This window comes from Lissotriton vulgaris, chromosome 11 (genome assembly GCF_964263255.1).
Source record: "Lissotriton vulgaris chromosome 11, aLisVul1.2, whole genome shotgun sequence".
Taxonomy (NCBI): domain Eukaryota; kingdom Metazoa; phylum Chordata; class Amphibia; order Caudata; family Salamandridae; genus Lissotriton; species Lissotriton vulgaris.
In genome coordinates this window covers 124,297,812-124,316,556 of record NC_141699.1, presented here as the reverse complement: position 1 = coordinate 124,316,556, position 18,745 = coordinate 124,297,812, and the positions used below count along the sequence as shown (strand labels likewise).

General features: G+C 48.6%; 1 protein-coding gene across 1 annotated transcript in view; it reads right to left on the bottom strand.

The window, feature by feature from the left end:
- The window catches only part of CIT (citron rho-interacting serine/threonine kinase), a 1,473,679-nt gene that overhangs the window by 970,384 nt on the left and 484,550 nt on the right, over nt 1-18,745 (bottom strand). The window contains exon 14 of the mRNA XM_086942878.1: nt 14,444-14,635. Within this exon, the coding sequence (XP_086799004.1) occupies nt 14,444-14,635 (192 nt within the window). The remainder of the gene's footprint in view (nt 1-14,443; nt 14,636-18,745) is intronic.

The following is an 18,745-nucleotide window of genomic DNA, read 5'->3' as shown; positions in this document are numbered from 1 at the left end:
GAAGATGTTCTACTCATCGACGGAGGATCTTGAAGAGATTTTGAGGTCGTTTTCTGAGAAACCTTCAACTTGTCTCTTGATTTTACCTCAGAAGAGACTTTCTCATTTTTTGAGGAAGAGGGTGATTTCAAGGGCTTACTTAGCTTCTCAGGAGGATCTCCTGATCTGTCCCTCTTTTTGGACACAGGGGTGGACACTTGAGGACTGACACTTTCTTCACCTTCAGAAACCACTTCAGATGATGCCTTCAACTTCTCCAACCAAACCAGCAGACAACCCTCTCTATCCTTCAAGGTCTTGGCAGGGAAGGGCCTACAAACCCTACAGTCCTTGAACTTGTGTTCTGGGTAGAGACAATAGATAAACTCCTTATGAGGGTCTACAAAGTGCAGCCTCTTCTTTCCATGTGAAGAACAGGCGCAAAAGAAACTCTTCTTACAATCAGACATACTTTCTTCAAAGAAGTAAAGCTTGAGGAAAAAAACTGAGCAGAGTTCAGGGAGACTCCCTAACACACGAAGCGCGGTAGGAAATTTGAGGGTTTGCCTCTCTGTGGGGAAGGTTCTAGGAGGGGCTGATGCCTGATTGGCTGGCTTCTAAGTTTGGTTATTGTTGCAAAAGGACTAAGATAGTCTAGTGTAGTGACTTTGCTATCTACTATAGCCTATGGTGTAATATTATTAGTATAATATATATATTTTATTGTACCGCAAGACTCCCAACTTGTCGGTGGGGATGATTCTAAGCATGTGAATCTATGAAAGATACCCCAATACTGGATAATTATGTGGTTTTATTTGGATCCAAGTTTCTGTCAGAGACTAGAGCCTTCTGATCGCCACTTCTCCCAGATGACCTCCCCAACCCAGTGGGGAGAAATCGGTCACCACCATGAGGCCTGGATCGGGAATGTAGAGCCCTGCCACTGGTCAGATGGTGGTTAAGAAGCCACCACTGCAGCTCTTGTACAGTCTCCTCAAACCCAGACCCTACCCGTCATGTTTCCCAGTTGTTGTGCTCACTAAGACTTCACTAAGTCTTCACATTCCACATTCAGAATCTGCAAACGCCACCTGGCAAATTGAAAAGCAGGAAGCATGAGGTCAGCAGCCCATGAAGTCTAAGAGCTGCTCTCATCGAGATCCAGAACCAAGGCTGAAACATCAGGACCCTAGCCTGAATGTACTAGACTCATTGAAACAGAGGAAATGTTGTGAACTGCATATTGTGAAGAACAGGTCCTACAGAAGGAAGCCTATGTAAAGGAGTCTGGTGTGATCTCGTGGATCGAGATCCCAAACAATGCTAGGAGGAGGTTCACTGTAATCTGGAAGAGGTCTACAATGCACTGTGGCGAACCCACCTTAAACAGCCAATCGCTGAGTTAGGAGGAAATGGTATACCCAACCTTCAAATATAGGCGGTGACCACTATCATACTTGTGAACACCCAAGAGGCGCTGGTAAGACCAAAAGGGAGCTCAGCAAACTGAAAATGTTCTTGTCAGATCTTGAACCACAAGTAAAGCCTGTGTGACTGCATGACAGGCACATGAAAATAAGAATCATGAAGGTCCAAGACAGCAATCTGGAAGCCCGAATCTACGGCAGACAGAACTTAGGATAGTGTAAGAATTTTAATTTTTCGTTCCATAAGAAGGAATTCAGAGGGCAAAGATATAAAAAAAGATAAAGGCTTCTCTTCTTTTTTAGCACGAGGAAATAGTGGAAGTAACAACTGGTCCATACTTTTGATGCTGGAAACCTCTTGATAAACCCCCTTGGCCAGTAAAGCTTGCACCTCATGCAGCAAGATTGATTGCGCTACTCTGAAAACGACTCTGAAACCGAAGGAAGCTGTGGTGGGTTGAAAAGTGATAAGGCATAACCCTGCTGGAGGGCCTGAAGGACTCACTTGTCAGATGTGATGGACTGCAACTCTGAGAGAAAATGTCCGATCGTACCTCCTACAGTTTGATTAAAGTGCATTGGGGCTGATGCCACAAAAGTGGGAGATTGGGAAGAGCAGTTTCCCTGGTGACCTGCGTGATGTGTCCCTGGCCACTTAAGTACTGGGGTGACTTGTGGTGGTGGCAGGGTCTAGTGTGGTCTATACAGCTACCCTCTGGAGTAGCCTCTGAAGCATCAAAACTGATGAGAAATTGTCAAGCAGGGCGAAAAGATCCAAGGAACACATTGTGGTTCTGCTTTATCTGCATTTTTCAGGACAGAATTACCCTTTTTTGCTAAATAGGTGGAAGCCATCAAAAGGCATATCCATGAGGGATATGCATGTCTCCAGGAAAGGCAGTGGATCGCATCCCCGCATGGCAACAGAGCACACTAGTGTACACCGCTAACCTGAAGAATTTTAGTAGTATTCTGGCCAGCCCTAATGATATATGGCTGCATCCTGGCCACCCTGAATGGTTTAAGCCAAAGAGGCCTAGAACTCCTCCGGAACCACCAACAAGATCTTGCTAGCCATGTCCCATGCATATAATGGCTTATCCCCAACTAGATGCCTCAAGGATGGCCAAAGTCAGCTTGTGTGTGGCGTAGTATTAGGGCCATGATCATTCGCAGAGGGTATATTCCTACCCTCACTGTGGGGCCATGCTCTGTACTGTGTCCAAAGAGGTCAGCTCAGCACCCAACTATTCATAAGAGGATGCTCAGGCACCACAACAGAAGTTTAGGGAGAATTTACTCTTGCCAAACCCCTGCTGGGCCTGGGGCTAGATGCCCCATACAGCCCTACCAGAGTACTCTTACTTTCTGTGTGGACACATCTTAGGCCAAAAAGCCTGTACGAAGAGCTGGAAGAGCGAGAGCCAAGGTAGCATTTTTCCCTGAATAGTACTCCAGTGGGCCTACCAGGTCTCTTTACTAATATTGCTCTCCCAGTTCTGTATTCCTAACTGAAGCCACAAAAACTGCCACACAGGGAGAAAACTCCTTATTCATGGAGAAAGAGAAGGATTTGGAATTCATCTCCTGATGATGACTTCTCGAAGGATATAGATATAGATACCTCAGTCAAGAAGGCCTTGTCGGACGCAACAGTACCTTTGGAGTAGATACTCCTTGCAGCAGGCTCCCAGCCACCATGACAACAGTGGAGGATCCCCTAAGTCTTAAGAACCATAAGAGGGCTTGCCCGTCGCACAAGTTACTACTTGTGTAACGATATATCTGTAAGAGACATTAGTTAGTGATGGATTCCTTACCTTAGAATATCCCCAGGCGTCAGACTGGATCCGGAAACTTTTGCGTAGCAGTACCCCTGAGCGTCGGTAGGCGTCGTCTGCGGCTCCGCGTCCGTCGTCGGCGTCGGAGTACTTAGAAGCCACCTCCGCGTGCTGACGTCAGTTCTTAGACACAGCTTTGCCGCGCCAGAAACGCAGAGCTATGCTAAAAACCAACACTGGTGCCTTGAAACTAGGGCCCTGAAAGGGGATGACCTTAACCCTAGACATCGGTTCGCAGAACGGGGAGGATGGGTTGGTCGGTAAGGAATCTATCACTAACTAATGTCTCTTACAGATATATTGTTACACAAGTAGTAACTTGTGCACCTGAAAGGGACACGTTAGTGATAGATTCCTTCCCTTAGAATAGATACCCCAGCAATACCAATCCCGGTGGTGGGTCTGCGAACCAATAATCACACCAGAAAGTCCTGGAGGACGGAACGGCCAAAGAAGCCATCCCTCCGGACTCCGCTGTCCAGGCAATAGTGTCTTGCAAACGTGTGCAGAGAGGCCCACGTAGCCACCTGGCAAATGTCCTGCAAGAGCACTCCTCGGCCCAAGGCAGTTGTAGTCGCTGTGGCCCGAGTGGAATGAACCCTCAGCCCAACAGGGGGTTCCTTCTTAGCCAAGGAGTAACACGCCTGGATACACAAGATGATCCATCGCGAGATGGTCCGCTTGTGCACCGCTTTCCCCTTCTTAGCGCCCACGTAACCAACAAAGAGTTGGTCATCCACCCGGAACTGGCGTGTGCGATCCACATAGAACGAGAGCGCACGTTTTGGGTCCAGACGGTGGAGCCTCTCTTCCTCTCTCGAGGGATGCGGAGGCGGAAAGAAGGTGGGCATGGGGATGATTGCCCGATGTGGAAAGCTGTGAGTACCTTGGGTAGGAAATAGGGCCGTGTCCGCAACACAACCTTGTCCGGATGGACTGAAAGGAAAGGAGTTTACAGGAGAGAGCCTGGAGCTCACTCACTCTCCTGGCAGAGGTGATAGCTACCACGAAGGCAGTCTTCAAAGTAAGAAGGCGAAGAGGACAGTTGTGAAGTGGCTCAAAGGGAGCACACATCAGAAAAATAAGAACCAAATTCAAGTCCCACTGAGGCATCACAAAGGGCACAGGAGGGAACGTATGTGCGATGCCTTTCAAGAATCGGTTAACAATAGGGGACTTGAATAAAGAAGGTTGATCAGGCAGCCTCAAAAAGGCTGAAAGAGCAGAAAGGTTGCCCAGCAGAGCAGAGCCCTGCTGGGCAAGAGAAAGAAGAAAGAGAAGAACCTCAGAAAGAGGGGCAGAGAGAGGATCCACAGCCTTTGCTGTGCACCATGCCACAAATCTGTTCCACCTGCAGCCGTATACCGACTTTGTGGAGGGACGCCTGGCTACCAGAATGATGTTACAGACTTCAGGAGGCAAGTCAAACGGCCTCAACGGTCGCCGATCAATCTCCAAGCATGGAGGTGGAGACTGGACAGGTTCGGGTGGAGGACCGTTCCCTGCTGCTGCGACAGAAGGTCCTCCTGAAGAGGCAGACGAACCCGGGGATCGACTGACATACTGAGTAGCTCGGGATACCAGTACCTTCGTGCCCAGTCCGGAGCCACAAGGATGACTTGTGCCCGGTCGCGCCTGATCTTCTTCAGCACTCTGGGCAGAAGTGGTATAGGTGGAAAGGCGTACAACAGACCGCAACTCCACTCGCGACGAAAAGCTTCTCCAAACGAGTGCCGCCTTGGAAATTCCAACGTGCAGAACTGATGACATTGCGCGTTCTATTCGGTGGCGAATAGATCTAACCAAGGCTCTCCCCACTGCAGAAAGAGACCTTGCGCCATGTCCGAGTTCAGACGCCATTCGTGATCCATCATGCACCGGCGGCTGAGATCGTCCGCCCTGGCGTTCAGAGAACCTGCCAGGTGTTGAACCACCAGGGTCACGCCCTGATCTTCCAGCCATTGTCAGAAGCGCAGATCCTCCTGGCAGAGGGTCCACGACCCCACCCCGCCCTGTTTGTTGCAGTACCACATGGCGGTGGTGTTGTCCGTGAACACCTACACTACACTCCCCCGGACAGAGGGGAGGAATGCCTTCAGTGCTAGACGGATCGCCTGCAGCTCCAAAAGGTTGATATGGAGCCGGGACTCCGCCGGAGACCAGAGGCCTCTGATCTCCGCCTCTCCCATGTGGCCTCCCCAGCCCTGGAGGGACGCGTCCGTCACCAACTACGTGCTCCGGTTGGGGAAGGGAGAGGGATCTGCGGCTGACCCAATTGCAGTCCGTGAGCCACCACTGCAGCTGTCTCGCAGTGCCCTCCGAGATCAGGACATGGTTGGACAGGTTGCCCTGATGCTGGGCCCACTGAAACTTCAGGTCCCACTGCAGAGGCCGCATCCGCCAACGGGCGTGATGCACCAGAAGGATGCAGGAAGACATCAGCCCCAGAAGCCGCAGCGTCAACCTGACCGAAACTCGGGATAAAGGCTGAAAGATTGTAATCAGAGCCTGTATATCCCGAACCCGCTGTTCGGGTGGGTAAACCGAAAACTGCGCCGAGTCGAGAACCGCTCCGATGAAAAGGAGCTTCTGAGAGGGGCACAGGTGTGACTTCGGCACATTGATGGAGAACCCCAGCTGGTGCAAGAGGTCTGCCGTCGTCTGGAGGTGGCTGACGACTGTCTGGGGCGAGCCCGCCTTCAACAACCAGTCGTCGAGGTAAGAGAAGACTGAAACCCCTAACCTGCGCAGATGAGCTGCGACCACCGCCATCACCTTCGTGAACACGTGTGGGGCGCTGGTAAGGCCGAAGGGGAGCACGGTAATGTCGTAAATATTTAATTTACCATCTTAATTTCTATGCAGGGAAGTACTTAATCAATAATAACTCAATCGGAAAAGAAGGAAACAGAGTCCGTGGTGTTAGAGTTCTTAGGGGTTTTATTCCTTAGAAAGGAATCGTTCCGGAACAGGATATCGGATTCCTGCAACCACACAGGGTCCAGGAAGGGATAGAGCCAATAATTTATTGACAATACATAGCTTATATACTTATTTTACATCATAGAAAGCAATATAGTAGGCGTAACAGCTGAGAGAAGACAAGATAACAGCATCCACGTGTTACTAGTGCGTAATCAGAAGGCGTGGACTAGGCGTAAGCTGGAGGTGTGTTCTAGAAACGTCACAAGTAGGTGTCACATGTGGGTGGCACTAAACTGGAATGTTGCATTGTCAGCAGAAATCGGAGGCTTGGATGCGCGCGCAGCTACATGACGTATGATTGGCGTGAAACTGAAGGGTGCAGGGGACTTGACATTTTAACTAGCGGAAAGAGACAGGAGTCTGGCATGTCAGATCAACTTGTGCTTCTATCATATCTGATATCTGATGTTTAGGAACTGGACTATCTGGACGGAAAGGTCTCTGGGGCAGAAGCTATTCTATACTGACTGTGAGTGCGTGTATAAGCGCCTGAGTGTCTGCATGAGAAGCGTGGGGGCATGGGCCTTCCAGGGTAGCGTGGTAACAGAGGCTATGAATTACTTGCACGGAGACAGGACGGCCAGGCCCTTTTGTTCTACAGCTGGGGGAATGTTTACTTAAACTAGTAGGCAGGAATGCGTCTTCGGAAAGGGAAACAGATAACTCGAAGGTTGAATTCATTCTTGGCAGGCAGCAGGCTGAGCTGAGCGCGGTGGGCCGCGCTGGAAGTAAGGCAGAGTTCACCGGTACGGGGGCAGCCTGGGCTGAGGCTTTCAGAGTCAGGAGGCAGAAAAAGCTCGATGGCAGAAATTCAGGGCCTACTTTGCTAGAGCTGAAAAACGTGTGAAGTACACCACAAAAAGACGTTGGCATGGCATACTTAGGAACGGACTATTCAACCCATTCAGGGTGGGTCTGAAAGAGGACATGTTAACGTTGGACGCAAATGTATTTGCGTCTTCATAGCTGGCACAGGAGGGAAGTTACATGCACTTTAAACTCGTACATGGAGACGGTGGGGTACACGATAGGGAACATAACTTGACCAAAAATTTATATTTCCTCAGTAAACTGAAAGTGCTTGTGGCCTACCGTGAACCGCAGGTAGCGCCGGTGGGCTGGCAGGACGGGGATGTGGAAATAAGCATCCTGCAAGTCCAACACTACCATCCAGTCTCTTGGGTCCAGGGCAGCTAAGACCTGAGCCAGAGTCAGCATTTTGAACTTCTCCTTCCGGAGGAAGCCGTTAACGTTCCGTAGGTCCAAGATAGGGCGCAGGCCCCCTTTGCCCTTCTTGGGTACCAGGAGTAGTGGGAGTAGCAACCACGTCCTACCTCTGGCCCAGGAACGCGCTTGATGGCCACCCTTGGCCAAGAGGGCAAAACTTCCTCCTGGAGAAGCCGCAAAGATCCCCCGATACGCGGTGGTGTTGTGGTGGCATGGCTTGAGGAGTCGTCTCGAAGGGGAGGGAGAAGCCCCTTCGGACGATCTGCAGCACCCACCTGTCCGAAGTGACAGTGCGCCAGTGAGAGTGGTGATGGCGAACCCTGCCCCCCACTGGCGTCACATGGGCCGAAAAGCACGAACTAGGAGGGTTTAGAGGCAGATGCTGCAGGGGAGGCTGTGGACTGGCCTCGCTGTTGTCCCCGACCGCCTCCACGGCGATTTCCACTGCCGCCACCGCGCTGGATGGTAGTCTGCGGCGTGTGGCTGGCAGAACGTGTGGGGGCACCCCTTCCCTGGCCACGAAAGGAGCGAAAGGCACCCATTTGCTGGCGTGGGGCCGAGAGGCCCAAGGACTTGGCCGTAGCCCTGGAGTCCTTAAGGCGCTCAAGCGCATGGTCTGCCTTGTCGCTAAAAAGGCGACGGCCATCAAACGGCATGTCCATCAATGTGTTTTGGACATCTGCCGAAAAGTTGGCGGACCTCAACCAGGCGTGGCGTCTAATCGCCACCGTCGTTGCCATCGCTCTACCTAGTGAGTCGGTGGTATCCAGCCCACACCGGATAGAATATCTTGCTGCATCCCTGTCCTCCACAAGGGCTTCGCCGAGATTGGCCCGTACCTCCAACGGACACTCTGGCAGCAATTCCGCGACCGTATCCCACAGAGAGTGGGTGTAGTGGCCCAAGAGGCATGCGGTGTTGGAAGACCGCAGTCCCAGACTAAGGGATGAGAAGACTTTTTTACTGTACATCTCGTACCTCTTGGATTCCCTGTCCGGCGGAGCCGACGGGAATGCGGTCTGAGAGGTGGACGCCTGGATGACCAGGCTCTCGGGGTGGGGTGGGTGGACAGGAAAACTGGGTCGCCCGGGGCCGGGCGGTGGCGTCTGGCCACGTTCCTATCTACGGGCGAACCCGTAGCGGGCTTGGACCAAGTGCCCAAAAGAACGTCGGTCAAGGCCTCATTAAACGGCAGCAGAGGCTCTGTCGGGCATGACTGCGGTTTAAGGACCTCTGTGAGGAGGTTAGTCCTCAAGGCCGCGACGGGGAGCTCAAGGCCCAAGGCCTTGGCAGCCCTCATCAACACCACACTGTAGGTTGCCCCCTCCTCCGAAGCCACGGTAGGAGGCGAGACAAAACCAGTGTCTGGAGAGGTGTCCAGACCACTGGCATCCCCAAGGTCTCCTGCCCAGTCCTCTTGAGACTGGCACTCTCGGGTGAGAGGGTCCTCAGACCCCACCCAACACTCCTCATCACCCATCTCCTGATACTCAGGGTTGTCAATTAATGGGGCCAGTTCATTGAAGTAAAACTCCCCAAGCGCCGTCGAGAGCGGCGCCCAGCGGCGCCGTTCCGACGTCGGAACCGGAGGGAGGGAGGCATCGGGGACGGTGCCGCCCGAGGACGGCGCGGGAGGCGATACCTGACGGACCGATGCCGGGGGGGTCGTAAGGTCCACCGGGCCCATATGCGCCAGCGGCGTCGGACCGTTGGGCCCTGCGGCGCCGGGCCCGAAGGCACCGGCGGCAGCGGGACGGTGGGGCCCTGCAGCGCCGGGCCCGAAGGTGCCAGCGGCGTCGGGCCGGAGCTCCCGACCCGCTAGGGGCCCCAGACGGATCCGCTGGGCCCGAAGGCGCCGCGGAGCCTGTCGGAGGGGAGTGGGACCTCATGGCCATGAGGAAGCGCTCGATCTCCCCCGGCGTCGCGTCTCGCCCAGGGACCGGAGGGTGTGGGGCTGGACGTGACGCCCGCGACTCAGACAGAGCCGCGTATGCGGTATCACCCGAACCCCCGGCTGCATCGCGCGAGCGTCGGGGGGAGTCAGAAGAGCGATGACGCCTCTTCGACTTCTTGTGCTTCTTACCTGACGACGACTTCGACCCGGAGGAGTGTTGCCGAATCTCGGAGCTGCAGTGGCTCCGAGCCCGCGACCTGTCCCTCGACCTCCCGTGGGACCGGGACCTCTCGCGGCGCAGGGCCGACTGCCGGAGTTCGAGTCGCCTGCGGGACCGCTCCCGCCTGGCTTTCGAAGAGAGGGCCCGGCATTCGGAGCAGGCCTTGTCGTCGTGGTCGACGCCTAGACAAGTTAGGCACAGGTGGTGAGGATACATGATCGACATCGTGCGGTCGCAATCCTCGCAGTGCTTAAAGCCGGGCATCCCTATGGCACCGATCGGAGTCGAACGACTTTGAATAGATGATCAAAATGATCCAAAAAGTTAGTTAAAAAGTGACTAGAAGTACTGCTTTTTCCAGATCTGCGCTTGCTGGCGCGGATAAAAGAAGAACTGACGTCAGCACGCGGAGGCGGCGTCTAAGTACTCCGACGACATCACGGCGCCCACGACGGACGCGGAGCCGCAGACGACGCCTACCGACGCGCAGGGGTACTGCTACGCAAAAGTTTCCGGATCCAGTCTGACGCCTGGGGATATTCTAAGGTAAGGAATCTATCACTAACGTGTCTCTTTCAGATAAGGTACTACTGACCTTGCAAGGAATAAAATAGTAAGTGTGTACGATCCAACTCAATGGCGATGACTCAAACGTATTTGGAAAGTGAACAAGAGGTGACCGTATCCTGTTGGCAGAAGTCGAAATGACACGTGGATGATACAAGGGACAAGAACTCACCCCTCCATCACTCATTTTGGACCTGGAGAACATGTATTAATGGAGTGGGTACAGAAAGATACGGTATATTCATGTGTAGACTCCTTTTTCAGAAAGCCGCTGGACAAAGAAGTTTGAAACTGCCCTCGAGCGGTGTGCCCCAACCAGCTCTTGAAGAGAAATATCAGTGACCCAAGAAACTGATTACAAGATAACCACCTTTCTATACAAATATGTTAGAGATCACAAAAAGGGCATCAATCGCTTGTGGCAGTCGTGCCAAGACAAGCTCCTAGATATAGCAATCTCATAGTGACTATATTGGAGATGCCCAAGAGGCCAAGAAGATGAGCTCACTGACCTCCCCAGTTGGGTTCACTGAACTCCTTGATTGAGCCCCAAGAGTAATCATATTTGTTTTCAGTAATATCAATTGCGGAATATCCACTGAGAGGCTGACCCAAAAATGGAGGAATTAGCCTCTTTGGATCAGGCGGACTCTTCAGAAACCATTTCTTAAAGGAGCCGTAAAGGTTTACCTCAACTTTCACATTCTTGGGAAAGGCCAAAGAGTCTACAACAAATATTTTCGCCCCAAGGATTTCTTTGGAGCTGGGCGAGGCAAATCTACTCCACTGACTGCACCCCACTCAAGTCGCTCATAGACGCCTGTTGTCCAAAGGAGGCAAACGGCAAAATCAATCCTGCTTCTGAAGGATAATCTCCTCCGAGGAAGGAAGAGCGAGATGGTTGAGAGGAGCAAATAGAGGTTATTTGAATACAGGAGGTTCTCTCCTTCTTTCTAAATAAAAGTAGGGGACAGGCTGGCGAAATGTGCACGCAACTAGCAGACAACCTGAGAACACAAGGGTACTGCAAGACATCACACGTCTCCATATCTGTGTGTCCGAGACAATTAGGTATGAGAAAGTATTTTAGAACTCAATTAATTTATTGTTAATATTATCATTTTAATTAGGATTATAGTAATAATGATGACCAAACTTTCAAAAAAGGCATCTCAAGGACACTGGATGAAGAGGGAGACCAGCATTTTAGGGCAGCAAGCATACACAAGGAGGCGAAGGATGTGGAAGTGAAGCCCCAGAGTCTCCTTCTTGAAATGTGGCTGATGCTAAAATACAGTTCTCAAAACAAACTAAATATGAGTTCATTTCCAACATTTTTCATCAATCCAAACAATGCCAAATCACAATTGGACTTAATGTTTCTTTCATTTTAGAACAAAGTGTTATGTGAGTCAATGCCTCTTTGAATGCCCTTGTGTGCTGCCCAAAGCAATCTGACCTTATATTCTTGTTTTCCAATATACATGGTTTGAAAATAATTAAATACCTATTGAACTATAAAGAAAGTGTTATCTTCTTCAGCACTCGAAAAAGGCTCCATTACCTTCTCTGCAGTATCCTGCTCTAACTATACCAAAGGGCTCCTCTGTCCCTACAGCCAATCACAAGCAACATTACCAGCTCATGTGTGCTCTGTTCTCACTCCCAAAAGCAACAAACCTCGATTTGAGCTGCAAGGGACTGAAGGAATCCAGACATGACTTATGATAATGCCAATGGGCCAAGAGGATATGTGATTGTCAATTATTTACACCCAAGCAGTGACCCAAACCATGATTCAAATATCTGCAAAACTTCAGTACAACCTCTGCAGCTAAAAGGTCATTTCTTGGACGGAACACTGTACAGTAGGGGGTTACTCTTAAGGACTGTAAAAATATTTTTATGTGAATTCTGCATCTTAATAAATTACTATAATGCTTCAAAATGTGTGTGTCTTAAACATGTGAATTCCTCCAATTCCGACTGTTTTCCAATCCTTCTTCGTTCTACCATAGATGAAGTTACTTATGTACATTTTCTGGACATTTACCCACTTGCCCCTAGAATTTGTTACTGAGAATTGTGCCACATTCACAATCTTTCTAAATAAATGGGTTATATATAAAAACCTGACTAAGAAAAAAGGACATTCATATCCTAGATTTTATGACCCAGTTGAGCGCAAAGAGCAGGGCAGTGAAGTTGTATAGATATTGTCCAAAGGTATCTATTCCTAATTACTTCTATTACAATGAAGAAAATGTCAGTAGGAATATCTCCTTGGTGAGGATTCTCTCAGCTGTTACTCTGGGATGGGTTTGCTGCCTCTAGGTAGTGATAATGTTATTTGTGAATAACTTAGGAAATGATCAAAAGCAGAAATAGGATGGACAATCTTGAATCCACAGAGGCTGTCATGCAAAGAAAGAGGGGGCATAGTAAGTCAAGAAGCCTTGCTAACATAATTTTTCTAAAGTGATAAAAATGCATTCACATACACCAAAAACAGTGTGCTCACAGCAATAGAAGTGGTCACTGCTCAGTACTTATAACAGGTGATGTGGTCTAGTACTGGTCTTCCAGACTGAAATAGTGTCCTATTGTTTATAAATAACAATCTCATCTGAATCAATTTGTTAGCGTCAAGGTACAACAAAGAAACTCTTATGTCTGAGCATTTGTCTATGTAATGTATTCTAGGATTGAAAAATTGAAGACATGTTCAGTTGTTCATACGAGTGATAATTGTTTTTAAAAGCCGTAATCTACCGATTCCTTGAGTGCTCTTTGGCACTTGACTTTACGCTTCTCATGCAACCAATAGGAGAGTTATCACAGTATCATGCCACTTATTTGCTGTGGTGCAACTGGGGGTTCTCAGACCTACCACATCACCAAGTGGGAACACAAGGACAACTTCTTAGGCATCAAGAATCTACAGAGTTTGTTTGGGAGACAGATACTGCAGTGGTGGAAAGTGGAATTGAACAAGAAACGCCATTTCAAATTCACTGATTAGATGAGGCAGATATTTGACATTGGACCTTGGCAATTACCATTTTTAAGCAACAAAGATCACATAAAATACAGAGCCCTTAAACTTTCAATATTCACCATACAGGCTTGGATACATGAGGAGATGAATGCACCCAAACATCAAAGCTAAACTTTTTTATGCTACACTAAAATGTATTCCAAAAGACCTGGTATTCCACTGGTTGGAAGAGGACAGTAGAATACAGAAACAGCGCTCATGCCCCTTCATCTGGCTTTACACAACAGAGCAAAGACGGTTGACACAACAATATACTACAGCTGCTCACCTCGGATTAACTGCATTTTCAGCAGAGAATTTGGTTGCTAAAACACTCTTAGTAAAAAGCATTAACCAAGAATGTTTTTAAAAATTATTTTTTAAAGGAGTTAGAAAATTGCACTAAGGTCTGCAACAAGGTCCTAAACGGGTTCAGATGAATTGGAACCAAACCAATTGAGCAGTTGACTCAAGTTATGCTATTTAGAGATAGGATTTATGCCTTAAAGGGCTCGTCCTGTAGAGAAGCAAATATACTTCCTGCCAGAAAAGAAATATCAGTCTTTGCCCATAATCAAGGGAGTGACAGGATCAGGTAGAAGGAAAGATACAGGCCCACAAGAACCAAGGCTTGGGAGCTGTCACCTTCACCAGTGCCCAAAACACAACCCTAGCATGGATTAAATGGAAAAACTAATTCAAAAGATGCCTTTTTGAGAAGAGATAAATAGTTTGATGGACTGATGCGATAGAACACATAAATACACTGGCATTGGCACGCACATATATGGACCACCTGTATTTTTAAGAGTCCAAATGAAACGCCCCGTTTTAAGACATCTGCAGAAAAATGAAGTTTAGAACTACTTGAAATTTGGAAATAAACACCTAATTTTACCTGAGCAACCGGTACTTCAGCAAAGAAAGACAGCAAAAGTCAGAAATGTATGCATGAATGACCTAGTTATTCACTGCCAAAACCTAATAATGGGCCGTTGGGGAAAGGTTGTGTAAAATATCTTGAAAGTTAACTGCAGGGTCTAGCTTTTAGAACACAAATTCATTGAATAATGGATAATAGAAAATTGGAGAACTGTGCATAAACGAGAAATACAATAATGAACTTCACATTCCTAGATTTGTGCATCTCACCTGTCCGGCCTTTCTTTAAAAACAATATACAATTCTGGTGAAGTTGACTGTTATTCATATTTAGAAGTGAGTTGCATGCGATAGGAAGATCTGTAGAAAGGCCCCCCTCACCCCTTGTGGGCTCTTGGCTACCTTCTGGAGTTTATTTTGACATTCTGTAGCTTTACGTTTGAATTCTTCAACAGTGGCACGCGACTCTTTCAGCTCAGACTCGTAGAGGTCGCTCCGCCGACGCGCAGCATCAAGATCTTCTTCCAGCTGTCGCATCATCAGCTTCATTTCCTCCACCTGAGCATGAAACTCCTGAGGCAAAAGAAGAAAGTTTAGACCACAAGAAAGGTAAGGCTTCAGTAAATAAGCTGGATAGAAGGCAATTGCAAGGTGACAACAATTTGCAAGCAGGCTTAGGAAAGGGAGTAATGGGAAACATGGGGCAGCAATAAAGCATGCAGACACTGACATGATTATAAGAGGGGAGACAAACAGAAAATGTGGTTCTGGAGATGTAAGTTAGGACACAGACAGTAGCGAAACAGATAATCAACTTTTCATTTATCATGGACAAACTAAACAAAACAATCATAAGCTTCTGGTCACAAATCGGTCATTTGCCCCATCCAACAGAGCATTCTTAAATCTTGCTAAAACCAAGTTCATTATCAAATGTAGGAGGGCAGATTAGAGCTGCATCAGATAGTGTGTGTCAGAGTAAATGCTCCTGCTAGCAGGTGGGACTGCGTACACCCTATTATGGTTGGTACGCAACCAGAAGTGTGTAATTTGTGACCTTTTAAACTGGTGGGAATGTTGATAGGGTCCAGGCTTCAGGTAAACATGGTGAGAAGGGAAACAATTAAAAGTTATTTTATTTTAATTAAACTCTTAAAACGGAAATACACAAAGAAATGACAACAGTTTTACACTTAAAAGCCTGTCATTCAAATAGTAATAGCATCTGGCTAATTCCCCAATTGATTGCTATTGTTAGAGCTGTTTTTATCCACAATTTCTTAGACAGGCCATAGAGTTCCAGGAAGTAAATCCTGCCAATGCTGCATGTCCAACTATTTGATAGGACTCTACATACGAACCAATGCCACTTGGTGGTTAAAAGCTCATGTTGAATTGCAGATTTAATTTGGCTTGTATTCAGTCCACTTGCCATCTACGCTGAGGGAGGAAACTTCCCAGTCTTGAAACCCCATAATTCATTAGGGCTATATTTTACTTTCAAAAACGTACCTTCATGTCATACATAAAACAGCTCAAAAAAGAATGCAATAAGTACTAGAACATCTTGATATGAACATTAAGATTATATTCAAAACAAGGCACTTTTGCAGCATACGGTCCCAAGATGCTAGAATAGAACCCTGAATCAACTATATACCCAGCATTGAAAGAGAACAGCAAAATCGTAAGCATTTGCGTTGTTGTATTGCCAGGACTGATGTACAAGTTACCTACCTTCGGTAACAGTGTATCTGGTAGAGACGATTCTAGCTGCAGATTCCTTAACGTAGACTATCCCCAGGTGTGAGACTGGACCCGGAAAACTTTCTTGCCCACCATCCCTGGGTGCCGGGGGGGCGTTGCCGGGGGGGGGGGGGGGGGGGGGGGGGGGGAGGGGGCGTTGCCACGTGACTCCGCCTGACGTTCCTCAGCGGGTGTAACGTCAGCGGGGTCACATAAGCCCCACCCCGGCGAGCTGACATCAGTTTGCTTCGGAGAACTTTTCCGCGCCACATCGCGGAGGCAGCACAACAAAACTGAGGAGAGCATGGGAACAGTGTGCGGAAACCAGAGAACAAATCAAGAGAAATAAAAGGCGAGGCACACCACCTGATGGGCCCAAGGTGACAACAGCGGGCCAGAGCAGAAAAGGAGCAGAGCACCAGACTACGGAACAACTTGTGCAAGCCAAGGCGAAAGCACCAGGTGGCAGAAAAGCGCCAGAAGGCTAGAGCACAGCCATGGCAAGTAAGCGCAAGCACCACTCAGTGGAACCATCCTGCAAGCCAAGGCTAGAGCCATCCTGAAGGCACACGCATGAGAAAGCGCCTCAAGAGAAAGAAAAAGGAGGAAGAAAGTCGCAACTACAACCACAAGGGGAAGGGTCACACCCCGGGACAGAGGAACAAAGGTAACCCAACCCCAGATCACCCTGCCAAAGAACTGCAAACCTCCTGAAAGGAGGAGGAGTCAAGGACAGGAAAACCCATCCGGGGACCACAGTGCCAACTGAAGGGAACAGGAGGCCAAGGACAGGTAAAGAACCCCCCACGACAAAGATCACGTGGGGATCAGAAACTCCAACAACAGATGGAAAGAGCAATATAGGCCCCCACGACAAACAGAAACCAGCTGGAGGGAAGCCTGACCGGAAGAAAACGAAGAGGATACCCACAGAAGACAAGGTACCCAGAGGGAGACCACTGCAGAAACCCAAGTAGAAGGCCCTTTCAGAAACCGAGAGGAAGGGTGGGTTGTGAAGGAATCTGCAGCTAGAATCGTCTCTACCAGATACACCGTTACTGAAGGTAAGTAACTTGTATATCTGATAGAGACTACTAGCAGCAGATTCCTTAACGTAGAATAGATACCCTAGCCATACCCATAGTGAAGGAGGGCCTGCGAAGGACCCACCAGCCTGGACTCAACACAGAGCTCCGAGGGGATGAGCCAACCGGACAGGGAAGAAAACAAGTTACTTACCTGTAGCTTTGGTTCCCCAGTATTGGTAACTTTCATAGATTCCCATGCTTTGTATCATTCCCCCGTCGTCGGAATGGAAGCCTCAGTAAATAAAAAATACCATAGCAGTAAGTACAAAAGAGAAAACTAGGCCTAGGCCTGTTCTCATTTTGTAGCTTGTCCACCTCTTTTTGTAAAAGAGACCAAGAATTCTGTAACAACCAATCAGAACAGCCTCACCCCTTAGAATCCTCCTGAGAGAGCCTCAGAGCCTCAGATTTTGTTAGCCGTTGTGCAACAGCCACTATCTCAGTAAAAAGGCTGAGCATTCCCAGGGGAGGAGGGTGGGCGCATGGGAATCTATGAAAGTTACCAATACTGGGGAACCAAAGTTACAGGTAAGTAACTTGTTTTCTTGCCCCAGTATTGGAACTTTAATAGATTCCCATCCTTTGTATCAGAGTAGCTAGCAGTAAGCCCTAAAAGCACATTTTGTTATAAGAATATCACCACCTTGCCACATAGATACTCACATTGGAAAACCAAATCTATGTATATTTGTTACATTAGCAAGGACTATCACAAGTGATACAAAATGTGCAACACAGGAATGAGGGATTGTAGGGAAAGCTCACATCATTGAAAAAGATTCCTCAGGACTGCCTGTCCAACAGCTGCATCATTCTTCGTAGAAGAATCCAGGCAGTAGTGCTTCGTGAAGGTATGCGTACTGCTCCACGTCACTGCCCTGCAGATGTCCTTGACAGGGACTCCTGAAAAAAGAGCCACTGACGATGCCACTGATCTTGTGGAATGTGCACGGACTCTTCTTTCGAGCAGTTTGCCCGCTTCTTTATGGCAGAACTGAAGAGCACTGGAGATCCAGCGAGGAATGCTGTGTTTTTTTACAGCGGAAATCCCTTCCGCGGGGCACTGTAGGTGACGAACAGTTGTGAGGATTTCCTAAAAGGTTTATCGTTCCAAATAGAACTTTAGACACCTCTGAACGCCCAAAGAATGTAAGGACCTCTCTGCTGGAGTAGTAGGTCATGGGAAAAAAGACTTCAAAATCAATGGCACATTCAGATGGAACCTTCAGGATGAACTTTGGATTTGTTCGTAGGATCAGGACATCCCGCTTGAATTGTAGGAAAGGCTCCACAATTGTCAGTGCCTGGAGCCTGCTAATCCGTCTGGCCGATGTCAATGCCAACAGAAGAGCTAGCTTCCAAGATAGGAATTTAAGGTCCGTTTTGTGAATGGGTTCAAACGGTGCTCTCATTAGCTGAGCCAAGACCAAATTAAGTTGCCAGACTGGTGGAGGAGGACGGACTGGAGGAAAAACCCTGAACAGGCCTTTCAAGAACTGCTTGACAATCCTAGCGGACCAAAGCGAAGGACCTGAAGACGTCCGTCTGAACCTCGAGATGGCTGCCAGATGAACTTTAACAGAAGAATGAGCCAACCCAGATTTAGCCAGCGACAGGATATATGGCAAAATCTGATGCGGAGCTGAAGTTTAAGGGTGAAGATATTGTTTCTGACACCAGAGGCAGAACCTTTTCCATTTTGCCCTATAAGTTCTGTTCGTACTTGGAGCACGAGCTTGAGACAAGATGTCCCTACACTCCTTGGTGCGGTTCAGATTCTGGAATTCCCTGTACTCAGGAGCCACGCTGTCAAGTGAAGTGAGCTCGGGTCCGGATGGAATACCTCGTC